This window comes from Bos taurus, chromosome 10 (genome assembly GCF_002263795.3).
Source record: "Bos taurus isolate L1 Dominette 01449 registration number 42190680 breed Hereford chromosome 10, ARS-UCD2.0, whole genome shotgun sequence".
In the NCBI taxonomy this organism is placed as follows: Eukaryota; Metazoa; Chordata; class Mammalia; order Artiodactyla; family Bovidae; genus Bos; species Bos taurus.
This window is the reverse complement of record NC_037337.1, coordinates 52125677-52140384: the sequence shown is the minus strand read 5'-3', so window position 1 is coordinate 52140384 and position 14708 is coordinate 52125677. Positions and strand designations below refer to the sequence as shown.

Below are 14708 nucleotides of genomic sequence, written 5' to 3'. Positions count from 1 at the left end.
GGGAGGATAGAATTTGAGAGACGCCAATGGTTGAATTTACTTAAGAGTTGGGCTTTGGCAATGTGGGTGTGGAAGAAAGTCAAGGGGTCAGTGGAACCAGAGACACTGGTAAGTGCATCATTAACCTGGGTGATAGTGAGGTAAGAGCTGGGTGGAGAGGGAGGAGTTGACAGACTGTAATCTATGAAGAGGATGTGAAGCAGACTGATGGAAGAGAGTGGGTGAAAGGTGGGAACTGGAAGTTTTAGTCAGTGGGAGGTAGTCTGGTATGAAAGATTTTGAGAGAGGAGATAGTGACACAATCCCAACAGTGGCCATCAAAGGGGCTTTTGAACTAGAGTGGGGATTAAGTTGGCCAAAGTAGAAGAGGTTGGGGAAGTCAGGTCGGAGTAAGAGATGGTTCTCCTTAAGAACAACAAACTTGTTGAATCCCATGCTGGTGGAAAAGATGGTTTCTCTTCTTCAGTAAAAAGCAGAGAAGACAATGCTGAGGTTAGGGAGGGACAGAGAAGGAAGGGTGGGGGGTGGAAATAGAAGAGCTGGGTACAAAATTGTAAATCAACTATACTCTAATTAAAATGTTTAAAAAATAAAAGATGAGGAAACTGAGATAAATAAATAAATAAAAGAGCTAGGTAGGCTAGCTCCAAAGATTTAGCCTGGCACTGTGTCTAGGTATGCACAATTTTAGGACTATTGGTGGCAGAATGAGTCATTGCATTGGCACTGCACAGCAGCTTCTAGGATGTCTATGTGGTGATAAGTGGAGTTTTGGTTTAGTATTTTGCACATGCTTCTGCTTTACCATACGATGTATTCATTTGGAGATATTTGTCACTTAGACTGCATAAATTCTTAAAAGTAGAGATCTGTCTACCTTATTTTTGAATCCCTACTGCTTAATGCTGTGCGTGATGTATGGTAAATAATAAAAGGTTTTTCTGGATGAGTAAATGAAAGAAATTAAGCAGCCTCATTACCCAAGAGGACCTTTGGTATGAGGGTGCTTTGCAAAGGGGAGTGTGAGTGAATTAGGTTTGAGGATGAATTCATGGTGATGGAGGTGAAAAGGGTAACTGTCCTCTGAAGGTAGAATGAAAGAAAAGATTTGAAATGTTTAGTACCACAAGCTCAACTTCTGCTTTCTATAAATGCTCCCCTAAGGTTATCTTTTTTTAAAAAATTGATTCAATTTTATTTTATTTTAGGTATGGCATGCATGCTCAGTTGTGTCTGGCTGTTTGTGGCCCTGTGGACTATAGCCTACCTGCCAGCCTCCTCTGTCCATGGGATTCTCCAGGCAAGAGTACTGGAGTGAATAGACATTTCCTTCTGCAGAGAATCTTTCCCATTCAGAGATCAAACCTGCATTAGCAGGGGATTCTTTACCACTGTGACACCTGGGAAGCCTGTAACCTCATCTTTATTCAAGGCTTCAGTTATCACCTCGATCAGCACATAGACCTTTCTTCAGAATACAGACCATTTCCTACTTGACATCTCCTCTCAGAAGCACTAGAGAGTCCCTGAGGCTCAACCTGCACAAGCAGAATTCACGACCTTCCCTTGCAGCCCTGGTCCTCTTCCAACATTTCCTCTCTGGGTGCTTAGCCCCTCTTTCCCCAACAAGCCAGGAATATAGCCATTAAACTTGAGTTCCTTTTCCTCATCCTTCATATCCAATCCATAAAGCCCTTCCAATTTTAAGATATATAGAACTCTTCTATTTCTGTCCATTGTGAAAGCTACCACCTAGTCCTGGCATTCTGTAATATCCCCCAATGTCTACATATATCCACTTTTAGGCCCTCTCCAATACCCTCTCCACCTCACAGCTAAGATGATCTTTTTAAAACTCAAATCCGGGGGCTTCCCTGGTGGTTCACTGGTTAAGAATCTGCCTACCAGTGAAGGAGACATGGGTTTGATCCCTGGCCCAGGAAGATTCCACATGCCGCGAAGCAACTAAGCCCAGGCACCACAACTATTAAGCCTGCATTCTAGAGCCCGCAAGCTGCAACTACTGAGCCTTCGTGCCTAGAGCCCGTGCTCCACAGAAAGAGAAGACCCCACACCTCAACAGAGTCCCCACTCGCCACAACTAGAGAAAGCCCAAACGTAGCACTGAAAACCGAGTGCCGCCAAAAATAACAAATAATTTTTTTTTAATACTCAAATCTAATGGTGTCCTGTTTCTGCTTAAACCACTTCAGTGACTTATTATTGCTCTTATCTTGAACATGATTTACAAGGCTCAGTATGGTCTGTCCCCTGAATTAGGCTCATTTTGCTCTGTACTCCTTTGCTGCCTCTGGGAGCCAGTCATTTCTCTCATTCTTGGCTACACATTATACCGTTCCCATCCTCACCCCCCAAGACATTCCCCACTTCATGTGATTAACCTCTTTCCTTCCTTCTGATCTCAGCTCAGACATGATATCCTTAGAGAAGCTATCAGAGATCTCCAGCAAGGTGAAATTCCCTGCTTATATTTGCTCATAGAAATATATCCTCTACCTCCATAGCATACATCTCTGCTGTGATTTCACATTTCTGTGTATATGATTATTTCACTCATGCTTGCTTCCCTCATGAGACTCTGAGCTCTTTAAGGGGCAAGAACCCCACGTGCTTGTGTTAAGTACAGTGCTTGGCACAGCACACAATGAGTGTGCCATAAATGTTTGTTAGGTGAGGGAGTGGAAAGCAGAGAACACCCTTGTGTGGTATCAGTTGTAAACACAACAATAAAGTCCTGTTTCTCTGGTCCATCCACTGGTACTTGGGTACTTAGTGCAGTCATAAATAACTCTTCTAGACAATAGTATCCATAATTTAACCAGGAGTTAGTCAAATACTTGATTACTGTTTTGGCAATGGCATATTCTCAGGCAAGTTATAATCTCTTTAGACCCAAACTCTTGATTTCAATTATACACTAGGTATGTCTTCTGTCCTTGAAATATCTGCAGCTCTTTTCTCCAGGCCCTTCCTTCTCTTCCAATCTGCCTCCTTAACTGGGAATAACTGTGGGCCTCCTGCAAAGATAGGGGAGGGCCTGAAACAGAGCTGGCTTCTCTGTGGGAGAGTTGGGAAGAAGCACACAGCCTGGGTACAAATTCCATGGGACTGTTTTGGGATTCAGAAACAACCACTGGATTCTACTTCTTCAAACTAGTTTTGAAAAACAAGACTTGAACGTTTGATGTGATGAGAAGCTCGTCTCGAACACAGTTTGCTGTCTGCCGGGATGTTATTCATCAAACTTAAAAAATATAACCCAGGAGCCTTGTTTAGGTATCTTTACTCCCTTTCTTGTTTAATTGGGGTGACATATACTCAGGTTGAGCTCTTTCTAACTCAGTGATCTCTAAGCAGTATAGACTTTCAAGCTATTGTTGTTTACTTACTATAGATTTTGCCTAAGTATTTCATGGTAAATGAAAGAGAGCAACTTGGTTTTCGAACTAGAATGCGTCTTAAGAAGTTCGTTTATCCATCATCCTGATTCTTGATTCCAAGCTATCTTGGGTAAATGAATCCCAGCTATAGGATCCAAACGGGAGATCCCATTCTGTTCTACAGACTTGCCATGTGAAACTTGCAATTGTCTCTCTGTATGTTAATTTCTTCAGGTCTTCCCAGGTGGCTCAGTGGTAAAGAATCTGCCTGCTAGGAGATGCAGGTTGGATCCCTGGGTCAAGAAGAGGCCCTGGAGAAGGAAATGGCAACCCGCTCTGGTGTTCTTCCTGGGATAATCCCATGGACAGAGGAGCCTGGTGGGTTACAGTCCATGGGGTCACAAAGAGTGACTGAGACACTGAGCACAGACATGGTAATTTCTTCTTCTCTGGAACAAATGCAGTGGTCTCAACATCATCAGGGAGCTGTAATTAAATCACTGAAATGTTATTGGAAGAAAAAAAGCATGATTAATTTTGCAGAACGACACATCTATATTTTATTCATGTTCTATAATGTGCATGAAAGTGCCTTCAGAGAAGAATGTTTACACTGGATGTATATGTGCCTGATTTGACAATTCCAAGCTACACTTCAACCAACCATTTCTAAATAGAAAAAAAAAAGTCAGAAGCTTGCAATTGTGCAACATGTAAATCTCTCCTGGACTGCAGCCCATCGCTGTGGTTTGGCAACGACGCAACCAATACATCTCTTTTCTCATCTCTTGAAGAAAAAAAAAAAACAACAGAGAAAAAAAGTACCATGAAAAGAAAGGTAATGATTAATCCATCAGGCACAAAAAGGGTTGTTTTCAGGATTTCAGGTTCTACCTCGCCATTTCAAATAAACAGCAGCAACCACGGAATGACAACTTCACCACCAGAGGAGTAAACCACGGGTTCTAATTGGGACTGGATAACTGAATCAGACATCACCAGGAACCTGTGAGCAGTTGTTAAAAACTTTTATGTGCCAGTGAAGTAGGGATCAGCAGAAGCAGGTGTTGGTGAAACGAGTGGTCTTTGAAGAAGCCCCAAGATGCAGCCTGAGATGGAACAAAAGAAAAAAAGCTTGAAGCAGAGATTGGTCTTGAAGAACACTTTAGCCAAGGAAACGCTCTCCGAGTTCTTGGGTACATTTATAATGATTGTGAGTATTTTCTGATTCCCTGAATTTTGAACCAAGGATGCCTCACTTGTAACCTAGCTGATGATAAAAATTATCTTTGTTTTGAGTTCATCATTAGACTCACTTCTTTCAGCAATCAGCAAGTTACTTCCAGGCTGTTTGGCTACTCAGTGGCCAACATTTTAGGTTTCTGCTTATTCACTCCATTTAGCCACGAAAGTGGATGAGAGAGGAAGAGGGGCATGAAGTACTTTCTTCATTTTACAGATTTACTCAGGCTCTAAAATGACTTTGTGACTAAAGTTAGCTGTTAGAAAATTTTTCCCTTTGCTTAACTGATTTATACCCTGCTTATTTCCCCAAAAATGTTAAGCTGATTTATCAATAATCAATAAATATGGACGCCAAGAGACAGCTTGTTATCACAAGTGCTGGCAAAGATTGTGTTGTCAGATCACTTGATTTTTACTAAATTAAAATATGCAGTAATTTATTAGGTAGAAATCGTGTACTGTGCAATGGTCCAGCTGTAGTTTTATATTATTCTCCACCTCTATTTAACTCAAACTAATCTCTAAAGAGTTTCAATTAGACAGTTATAAAAAATTGTCAGATATAAAGGAAGGATGTATTCTAAGAAAATTTAGAGGATTTTGCCTGAAGATTTGCATAGCTATTAATAAAAGTCTGGAAAGTTTACTTAAGTGACATGGGCTCTAGGTTTTCATCCTGTTGCATGTTCCATCTTTCTCTGTATCTTGAATTTTTAGCTGGCCTCAAACCATTAGTGAGAAAAAGTTAAATGTGTGATTATTTTCGTGAGTAGCTGCTACTGATTTTAACTTGCTTTAAAACAACAAAAATCTGCTCAAAGATTCCCTACTCCATTTATGAATAATTTCATTTTTAAGATTATAGAGGATTATCCATAAACTTTGTACATTAAAAGTTCTTGGGTGATATGCATCATGGTGACTATAGTTAATAGTATTATATTACATATATGAAAATTGCTAAGATTATATTTTAAAAGTTCTCATCACAAGAAAAAAATGTATAACTATGTATGCAGATAGTCATTAGTTAGATTTATTGTGATGCTCATTTTACTATATAAACAAATATTGAATTAGTATATTGTACACCTGAACTATCATATTGCTATATGCTAATTATACCTCATTTTTTAAAGTCCTTTGATTTGTGTAAATACATAACATTTCAGGAGACTAATCCAAGACTAAGAAATAAATATGGACTCAAAAAATTGAATTAGTGTAAAATGAGACAGAGCAATATGTTTTCTGGTTTCTGAAAACCTCTTTGTACATGATTCATTCAAGTATCTTCAAGGTATTAGGACAATTTCTTACACTCCCTCTTGACCATCCTCCCCTCTCATCTACGTGACTTAGTTAGATGGGGGCAGTGTTGGGGAGAAGGGCGTTGGAAGGAAAAGAGAGAGAAAATAAAAGTCCAAGATTCTTCTGATTCTAGTCACTCTTTACTGAAAAATTGCCCTCAGGGAGTCAGAAATCCTGTGGTCATGTTCCTTGACAATTTGGTCCCAAAGGGAAGAGTGGTGGTTATCCCAGCCTAACTTTATCCTCAGGGTGACCTGTGAAACAGAGAAGTGAAGTAAATTCAGTTACAATTCTAAGTGCTCTGCAAATAAAATAGAGGAGGAAGTGAGCTAAACATCTGTGTATTTTGTAACCAGAAAAAGTTAAAACCCTCTTTATTTCTTCATAAGAATCTATTTCATAATCTCATCCTGTCTAATTGAGTAAATGAAAGCGGCTTTTAGCCATTCACTATTCTGCTTATGCAAATAGTAATGTGTCTTCCCCTACAATTCAAGGTGGGAACTACAGAAATAATATCTTGACACTGTATGCTGAAAAATTAAATTTTGTATCTTCCAGCTAAAGCCAATCATTTCCTGAAATGTTCGATTTCTATTTATACTGTTCTAAAATGAACCCTGATGAAATCTTTCTGATCATAATATTCAATTTTGTTGAGGCTTGTGGGGATGTATAAACAAGAAAATTCTGCAAAAATATGTTTTTTAAATATACATGTAAATTAAAATTTTGGTTTTTAATAAATCTACATGGTCTTGCTCAAAGCTTATCCAAAGTAATTATTTCTGCTTTATTAGAAAATGTACATTTTGCCTTACTTTCTCTAGTAAAAAGTTTGCATGTTGATAAGGCATGGAGCAAAGGGAGCACTAAAAAATGGCAGCGTGTATATGAAGGACTCACTTTATTTGTAAAGATAATTTTCACCCAGACACTGGGAGTCTGATGCCATCTTCAACCCAATCTTGAAAAGTGCTCTTAAGGGAAGCATCTCAAGCTCATTCACACTGTGGTATAAATGACTGATAAGGGCTACTGGTAGCTTTAAGGGAAGAGAAGTTCCATGAAAAATTCTCTGTATATTAAAATAATTAAGTCATAAGCTAAAAAATTAGCTCTAATTTGGCCTTTTAGACATTGGGATGGATGGTGGTGGTGGTTTAGTCGCTAAGTAGTGTCCGACTCTTGTGAACCCATGGACTGTATCCCACCAAGCTCCTCTGTCCATGGGATTTTCCCAGAAAGAATACTGGAGTAGGTTGCCATTTCCTTCTCCAGGGGATCTTCCCAACCCAGGGATCAAACCCGCATTGTCTACATTACAGGAGGATTCTTTACTGCTGAGTCACCAGGGAAGTCCAGACATTGGGATAGGCAGGCCTTTCTGCCTTTACTGGTGTGAGGAAGACAGGTTGCAGTGCATCTTTCCTATCACAGAAAAGAGGTTTAGAAGCACTGAGCTGCAAATATGGGGAGTAAGTAATAAGTATCTACTGTTTGTTAGCTTCTTTACCTACATTTATCACTCATAAACAGTTGGAGAAATGAGGGCTCAAAGAGATGAAGTAACTGCCCAAAACCAGTGGGTTTTGCAGTGAACTGGGGTTCTTTCTAATTATAGCCCCTACGCTTTCCGCATACTTCCACCCATTGCTGGAATTCCTTTGGTAGTGTCCCTGATAGATAGTAAATCAGACTCTGCTTTAATATTTCCATAGACTGGAGCCTTGAGTTAACACTGTGTGCATATGTGTTTAATTAATGAGCACCTGATGAGACCAGATCGTTAGTTGGGCCACCAAGAAGAAAAAAACTACTCAATTCAGGTGGACTGGTGTAAAGGTAAAGGCAGAGAACAATCTTCTCAGCCCCCTGCATGTGGGCCCATGACGTGTGGGTTTCAGGTTGCGCATTAAATATATACTACATGTAAAATTCCTGACACATGAAGCTCATTACATGTTAGCTCCCTTTCCCCTTGATCCTTCTGCTCTTTTACTTGAGAGTCTTTGTAGTATTTAAAAATAGCTGCTTTGTCCCCTCCTGGGCATCGTGCCCATACCTTTCCCTAGAATTGACTACAGAACTCTGCCCATACATAAAAGAAACCCATCAATGTGTGTGGAATTAATAATTCCTTTAGGAGGCTGAACTTCCCAAGATCTCTCATCATTTCTCACAGGATCTATGTTCACTCCTCACTATTCTGTATACCCTCCTCTCTCTCCAAACATTCCAGGATTCTTTGATACAGAGACCATCCTATTGAAGATGCTAAGGTGAACAACCCAGCCAGTGGCCATATCTCCCCTTATGGTGGAAGGACATCCTTCCAGGGCTGGACTTAGGAGTGGATGGCATCTACTTGTATATTGGAAAAGACCTTACATTTTTTCCCTCACCCTGTCAAGCCTGTACATTAGACATCTACCTTTTGGCCTATCTAAAAATGAAATAATGCAAGTACTTTTGCTAAAAGTAATACCTTTGATCTGTGCCCTGAAGGGAAATAGAAAGTGCAGAGGCTGGTTACAGAAATTATAGGGCTCTCAAATGATTATTACAAAGTGTGCTCAGATCTTGGAATAGGTCTGGTCCATATTAGGAAGCTGTTGAAACTAGAGAATATAGGGTTAGCATTCAGTGTGAAATAGGAAAGTTCTTAAAATTAGCCAGTTCTTAAACTAAGGCCACTTTGCAGGGTGTAATTTAGGGCAACCCTGGCCTACTACATTATCTGGAGTTCCTAGAGACTGGTAGGACAACTATGAGGTAAGAGTAAGGGTGGATGTCCTTTGCCCTTCTTGTTGGTGGGAAGCTAAGGCACAGGCTGATGCAATTATAGGTCCTAGGAATCAGCATGGAGCCCAGTAGTCCTGTCTTATACACATATTGTGCCTTGGGTTTCCACTCTGCTTTTCCTCTAAGAGGCATGGAGTGTTTTTTTATCTGGGCTGTTGCTTATTTTTTATAACTCTCCATGGAGAGGAGGGGGAGAGGGAGGGAAGAAGGGAGGGAAAGAGAAACATGATGAACTCCATTTTGCCAGATGGGAAAACAGATGTAACACAATCAAGAGGTTCACCCAAGGTCACCCAGCCCATGAACATAAGAGCTAGGCTTAATATCTTGACTTCAGTCATTCCTAATCTATTTGGTTGGCCAAAAATTTCATCTGGGTTTTTCTATTACATCTCACAAAAACTTAAATGAAAATTTTTGGCCAACCCAATACCAGTATTCAATGAGAATTAACACCTTCCATGTGGAAGTCCAAGAGAACTTTGTTAATTTTATAGCCTAAAATACATTAGACAGTATTGTGTCAAAAGATTATTATATAGGACAGACATGACCATGACATGAACATTTCATAGAGGATCTATTAGCATGAAGTTTTTCGACTTCTTAAATGGCAGTCCACTCTGGTATTCTTGCCTGGAGAATGCGATAGACAGAGGAGCCTGGTGGGCTACAGTCCATGAAGTCACAAAGAGTCAGATATGACTTAGCAACTGAGCACCCAGGCATGACCACCTACAAACACGTTCAAACCCCCTGTAACATCAGAACTCTAAGGTGGTTCAACCATCTCTTCATGGCTCTAATAAACATGTTGGCCATGCATGGCACTCTGTTCTTCCCCTAATATTTCTATTTTCTAGATCCTCCTCTGTGAGACCGATCTGTGGCTTAGAACAAAGGAACTAAGAGGAAGGGGCCCTTAAGAGACTTTATAAATCTTCTGTCTTCCTCTCTGGCTGGAAATGCCCCTGTCCTGTCTTCTCTCTGCTTGGTTCAACCTTGTAGCTTTGCAAAGCTGCGCCCTACAACCTCCAGGACTGTGGATCCCACAGAGCTAGAGTTGTCAATGTGCTGGCCAATAATAGGCCGGGAGCCTCTGTTGATCTTGGATGGCTTGTTTCCCAGAGCCGTGGAAGGATCCTCATCCATAGGCCCTTGCACTGGGATGAAGTTGTCTCTGTTGTCTGATCCCTGTGTCTTTCCAATGAGGAAACAGAGACCCATAGGCTCGCTCACAGAATTCCATCAAATGCTCTTTCTACCATAGCAGAACATGGGAAAGAAGATCCATCGCCAACACTATCTGCTTATTTTATTTATTTACAGTGTATGTCTAGTACTCTGCCTTTCCTGCATCTGTACTTCTGCATGTGGGTGCTCTGTCACTTTAAGAAAGCCCAAGGTTCTAAATCTGAAGTGTGGAAGAGCCAACCATGAGCTCTTATGTGGGTTCTTGCCCTGTGCCTTCACACCGATGCAGAGGGGCCTGAGGTGGAAGATTCTCTCACTCCAGATACAGTTATGTAATGAAGTCAAAGGATGCTGAAGGGCATTGACACTCACTCTAATCCTGGAAAAATCTAGTGAGATAAGGAAACTGTTCTTATTTTACAGGTGGGGAAATGAAGGCTTAGTATATGGAACACCTTGCTTACAGGCAAATGTGTGGTGGAACTGGATTTAGAATCAGACCTCTCTGGGTTCTCTTCATTCTTGCACGTGCTTTTGCACTTTACAGTACTCTTGCCTGGAAAATCCCATGGACGGAGAAACCTGGTAGGCTGCAGTCCATGGGGTCGCTAAGTGTCGGACACGACTGAGCGACTTCACTTTCACTTTTCACTTTCATGCATTGGAGAAGGACATGGCAAACCTCTCCAGTGTTCTTGCCTGGAGAATCCCAGGGACCGTGGCGCCTGATGGGCTGCCGTCTATGGGGTCGCACAGAGTCGGACACGACTGAAGCGACTTAGCAGCAGCAGCATCGCCTCTCATGACAATCTATGTTACTATTTTGGATGTTTCATAAACTTATATGTGTGGCTTCATAGTTTTTATACCTTCTACCATTTGAGATTTTTTTCCCTTGAAGACATTTTTTGAGATTTATCTATTTGGGGCCATGTTGACGTGGGTGATTCATTTTAACTGTTGTGCCGGACAGCGAGTGTGTATATCCATTCGCGTCATGAACTGTTAACGTTTGCAGCACGTCACTGTTACCAACTCTGCTGTTAAGGACATCCTGTTCAGGCCTCCGGGTACATGAGTTCCTCTTTTAAAAGTGGGGTTTTTTGGCCTTGGGTGTGTCGATCTTCATCTGTATGTGTATTTTAACATTGCTCTCCAAAATGGTTTCAAATTTATACTATAGGCAGTAATATAAGAATTCCCATTTCCATATACTCGTCAACTCTTGATATGCTTCAACTTTCTATTTTTGTCCATTTGATATACAGGAAATGAAAGTTCACTAGAAATTTTAATGAATTTCTAGTGCAGTTGATCTTCTCATGTTTACTGAACTTTGAGATTTTTTGCCTCTGGAAATTGCTTCTTCAGATCCTCTGCATATTTTTTCTTTGTTTTGTTTTTCTACTTTTTCTTATTGGTTATAGGATACTGATAATTAAAACCAGACATGAAAAATATTTTGTGTTTTAATTACAGCTTAATATTTTGCTTTTCACATTTAGATGCTTAAATTATTAGAATTAAAAAAAATTATTGAAGTATAGTTGATTTACAAAGTTGTGCTAGTTTCAGCACAGTGATTCAGTTACATACATATACATATATAGGTATATATATTTTTCAGGTTCTTTTCCATTATAGATTTTTATAAAATACTGAGTATAGTTCCCTGTGTAGAATTTATTTTGGGGTAGAATGTAGAGTAGGTGTCTCTTTATTTGGAAGGATCGCAAGTTGTTCCAGCACCATTTTGACTAGTCTGTCTTATCTCTACTGGTTGTAATGCCATCTGTATTATATACCAGTTCCCATATAAATGTGGTGTATATCTAGACTTTATTCAGTTCCATTGATCTCTCTGTCCAAACCCATACCACTGCCACATATTTTTGTTATAATTGCTTTCTAAATAATTTTTGTTATCTGGTGTTTTTCTTCCTTGTTATTTTTTTTAATACTGTCTTAGCTATTTTTAGCCTTTTAGTCTTCCACATGAATTTTAGGATCTGTTTATCAAGTTACATACATACCCTGTAGAGATTTTGACTGGAATTGCATGGAATTTACAGTATTCTGGACAGGATTGACATTTTGAAATGGTGAATCTGCTCACCCATAAATAATTCTTCATTCATAGGTCTGCTTTCATATTTCTTTCCAAAGTTTTATAATTTACTTGGTATTAGTCATTCATTTATTTTTGTTTGATATAGTTCTAGCTATCTTCTGGTTATGATCACTGCTGTGAACAGTACCTTTTAAATGATATTTTCTAATTGGTTATTACTAGTGTTTAGAAGCAATACTGAGTGTTATATATTGATTTTGCATTCAGCAAACTTGGTCATTCTCTTATTAATTCAAATAAGTCTAAGATTGTCTTAGATATTCCATATAGTTCAAGGCTGTCAAATTTGAGTGCCACTACCCATATGTGGCTACTTAAATTAAAATTAATCTTAAATAAAATAAGAAATTTAGTTTCCACCCTTCCTAGTTCTATTTTATGTGCTCAAGAACCATATATGACTATTGACTACCATATTGGACAGCAGAGATACAATAATAGAACTTTTCACTCATTGAAAAATATTCTATTGGACTGTACTGACATAGATAATACCTTTTTCTCTGAGAATATGGGAGTTTTTAATTTTCTTTCTTTTTAGTCCTTAAATATTTAATTTCTTCTTATTATTATAATCAGAACCTCTTGTTCAATGTTACTAGAAGTTATAATTGTGTCATTCTTGTTCTATCCTCAACTTTTAAAAATCTGCTTCGTATATTTTACCATTAAACAATAGTTGCTGTTGGTTTTGGGTAGACATTCTTGATGTGAGAAAGGAAATTCCTATCTCTTTCTCATTTACTAAAACTCTGATTAGGAACAATTGTTGAATTTAAAAAAAAATACATTTCTGCATCTATTGAGATAACCATATGGGTTTCTGTTCTTATCTGTTGATAAAGAAAATTACATTGATAAATATTTTTAGTGTTAAATCATCCTTACATTCCTGAGATTAATTCTCACCTAATCACAGCATTTAGTTTGCAATGTTTTACTAAGGATCTGGACTATAATTTCAATTGTTATATTGTCCTGTCTGCTTTTATTACCAGCAGCATATTAACTTCATGAAATATATTGGAATTTTTTCCCACTTTTTGTTTTATGGAACCCTTTGTATAAAATGAGGATTATCGTTCATTAAAGGTTACTTAGCATGTGAAATGAAAAAGAAAGAGAAATGTTTGAAAGTAGATTTCTCTAAAGCTATGTTTCATTTAGATTTTCTGTTATTAATTCTATTTTGGCAATTCATTTTTTCCAGAGAACTGTGCTTCATTTCTGTTTGCAAATGTAGTTTTTAAATTTTTTTTAATATTTTCAAAATTAATATAGTGAAAGTAGTAATTTTGAAATGATTTTTCATAGTATTGGCTTCCAGCTTTTAAAAATCTCTGCTGTACCTGTGATGCTCTTTAATCTTCATTTATTTTTTAATGAAATATTTTGATTTATAATGCGCTAATCTCTGCTATACAGCAAAATGACTCAATTATACACATATATGCATTTTGTTCTTTAATTTTTAATGTGGTTTCTATGTTTTCCACTTAGCTTCTGCTTTGACATTTCTTACATCCTCCCATTGAGTTGATTCTCCCACCAGTTTTATTTCTCCCTTTTCTCCTCTGCTTACTCTTTCTATTCTTTAAGTACTTATCCTTACATTTTAAAAAATGTATTATTGCACTAACAAACTTTAAAATGAATTAACATCTCTTTCCTTCTGAACAACACAAAAATGTTATAAAAGCCTAATTGTAATCAACTACTCCATCTTATGGCATTATTATCTAATATTATACTACTCATTGTGCTTAATATTAGTGTTTTGAATAGTGAATACTTATTTGAATTTACTATCAATTACCAATTTATTTGTTAATCATTACTGCATTCACCCTTTATTTTCTTTCAGATGCTGGCTTCTTTGTGCAGTAAAAAAAAAAAAAGCTTTCTTAAGGAAATTTTTCAGGAAGGTAGTCTTTGTTTGTCTGACTATGTCTTTATTTCACTCTCAAGCTTCAATGATAAATTCGCTGATAAGTTTTAGGTTGATGATTGGTTTTCTTTAGCAATTTGCAGGTATCATCTCAGTATCTTTATTATTGCTATTGACAAGTCTATTATTGGTCTAATTTTTGTCCTTAATAATCTGCATTTCTCTGACTACTATTACAAATTTCCCCTTTTCTCCTGAAACTTTACTATAATATGACTAGGAATGAATTTATTTTTTTTTTTTTTGTAGTGCCCAGGATTCATTGTTCATCTTCAATTTTAAGATTTGCAATTTTCACCAATTCTGGAAAATTCTCAGCTTTATCATCTTTTCTCTCCTCCAGACTCTATTTTTTTCTTTCAGAATTCCTATTATACTTGTATATATGCTTGATGCTCTCACTTTTTTCATTACCTCTCCCAACCACTTTGACAAATCCATCTAAACCTCTCCATGATGAATTTTGTGTAGTGCTCTCAAATCTGCTGATTCACTAATTCCCTATTCAGTTATATCTAGGCTTCTGTTTAATATGTTTATTAAGTCTTCTGTTTCCTTAATATGTTTTCATTTCTAGAAATTCCATTTGGTTCTTGTACTTAATTGCTTTTATTTTCTCTCCTTATGTGTTTTTTTTTTTAATCTGTTTAACTGAAGTCTAACATATTTACAG

The 14708-nt window shown here is 37.9% G+C and overlaps 1 protein-coding gene across 2 annotated transcripts in view; it reads left to right on the top strand.

Annotated features, from left to right (window-relative positions):
* The first annotated feature begins 4285 nt into the window (after positions 1-4285).
* Positions 4286-14708, top strand: part of AQP9 (aquaporin 9) — a 48141-nt gene continuing 37718 nt past the window's right edge. Inside the window, exon 1 of one of the 2 annotated variants that reach the window (XM_015473144.3) lies at positions 4286-4614. In XM_015473144.3, the coding sequence (XP_015328630.1) occupies positions 4504-4614 (111 nt within the window). In that variant the 5' untranslated portion in view covers positions 4286-4503. The remainder of the gene's footprint in view (positions 4615-14708) is intronic. The other variant, NM_001205833.3, reaches the window with a different exon arrangement.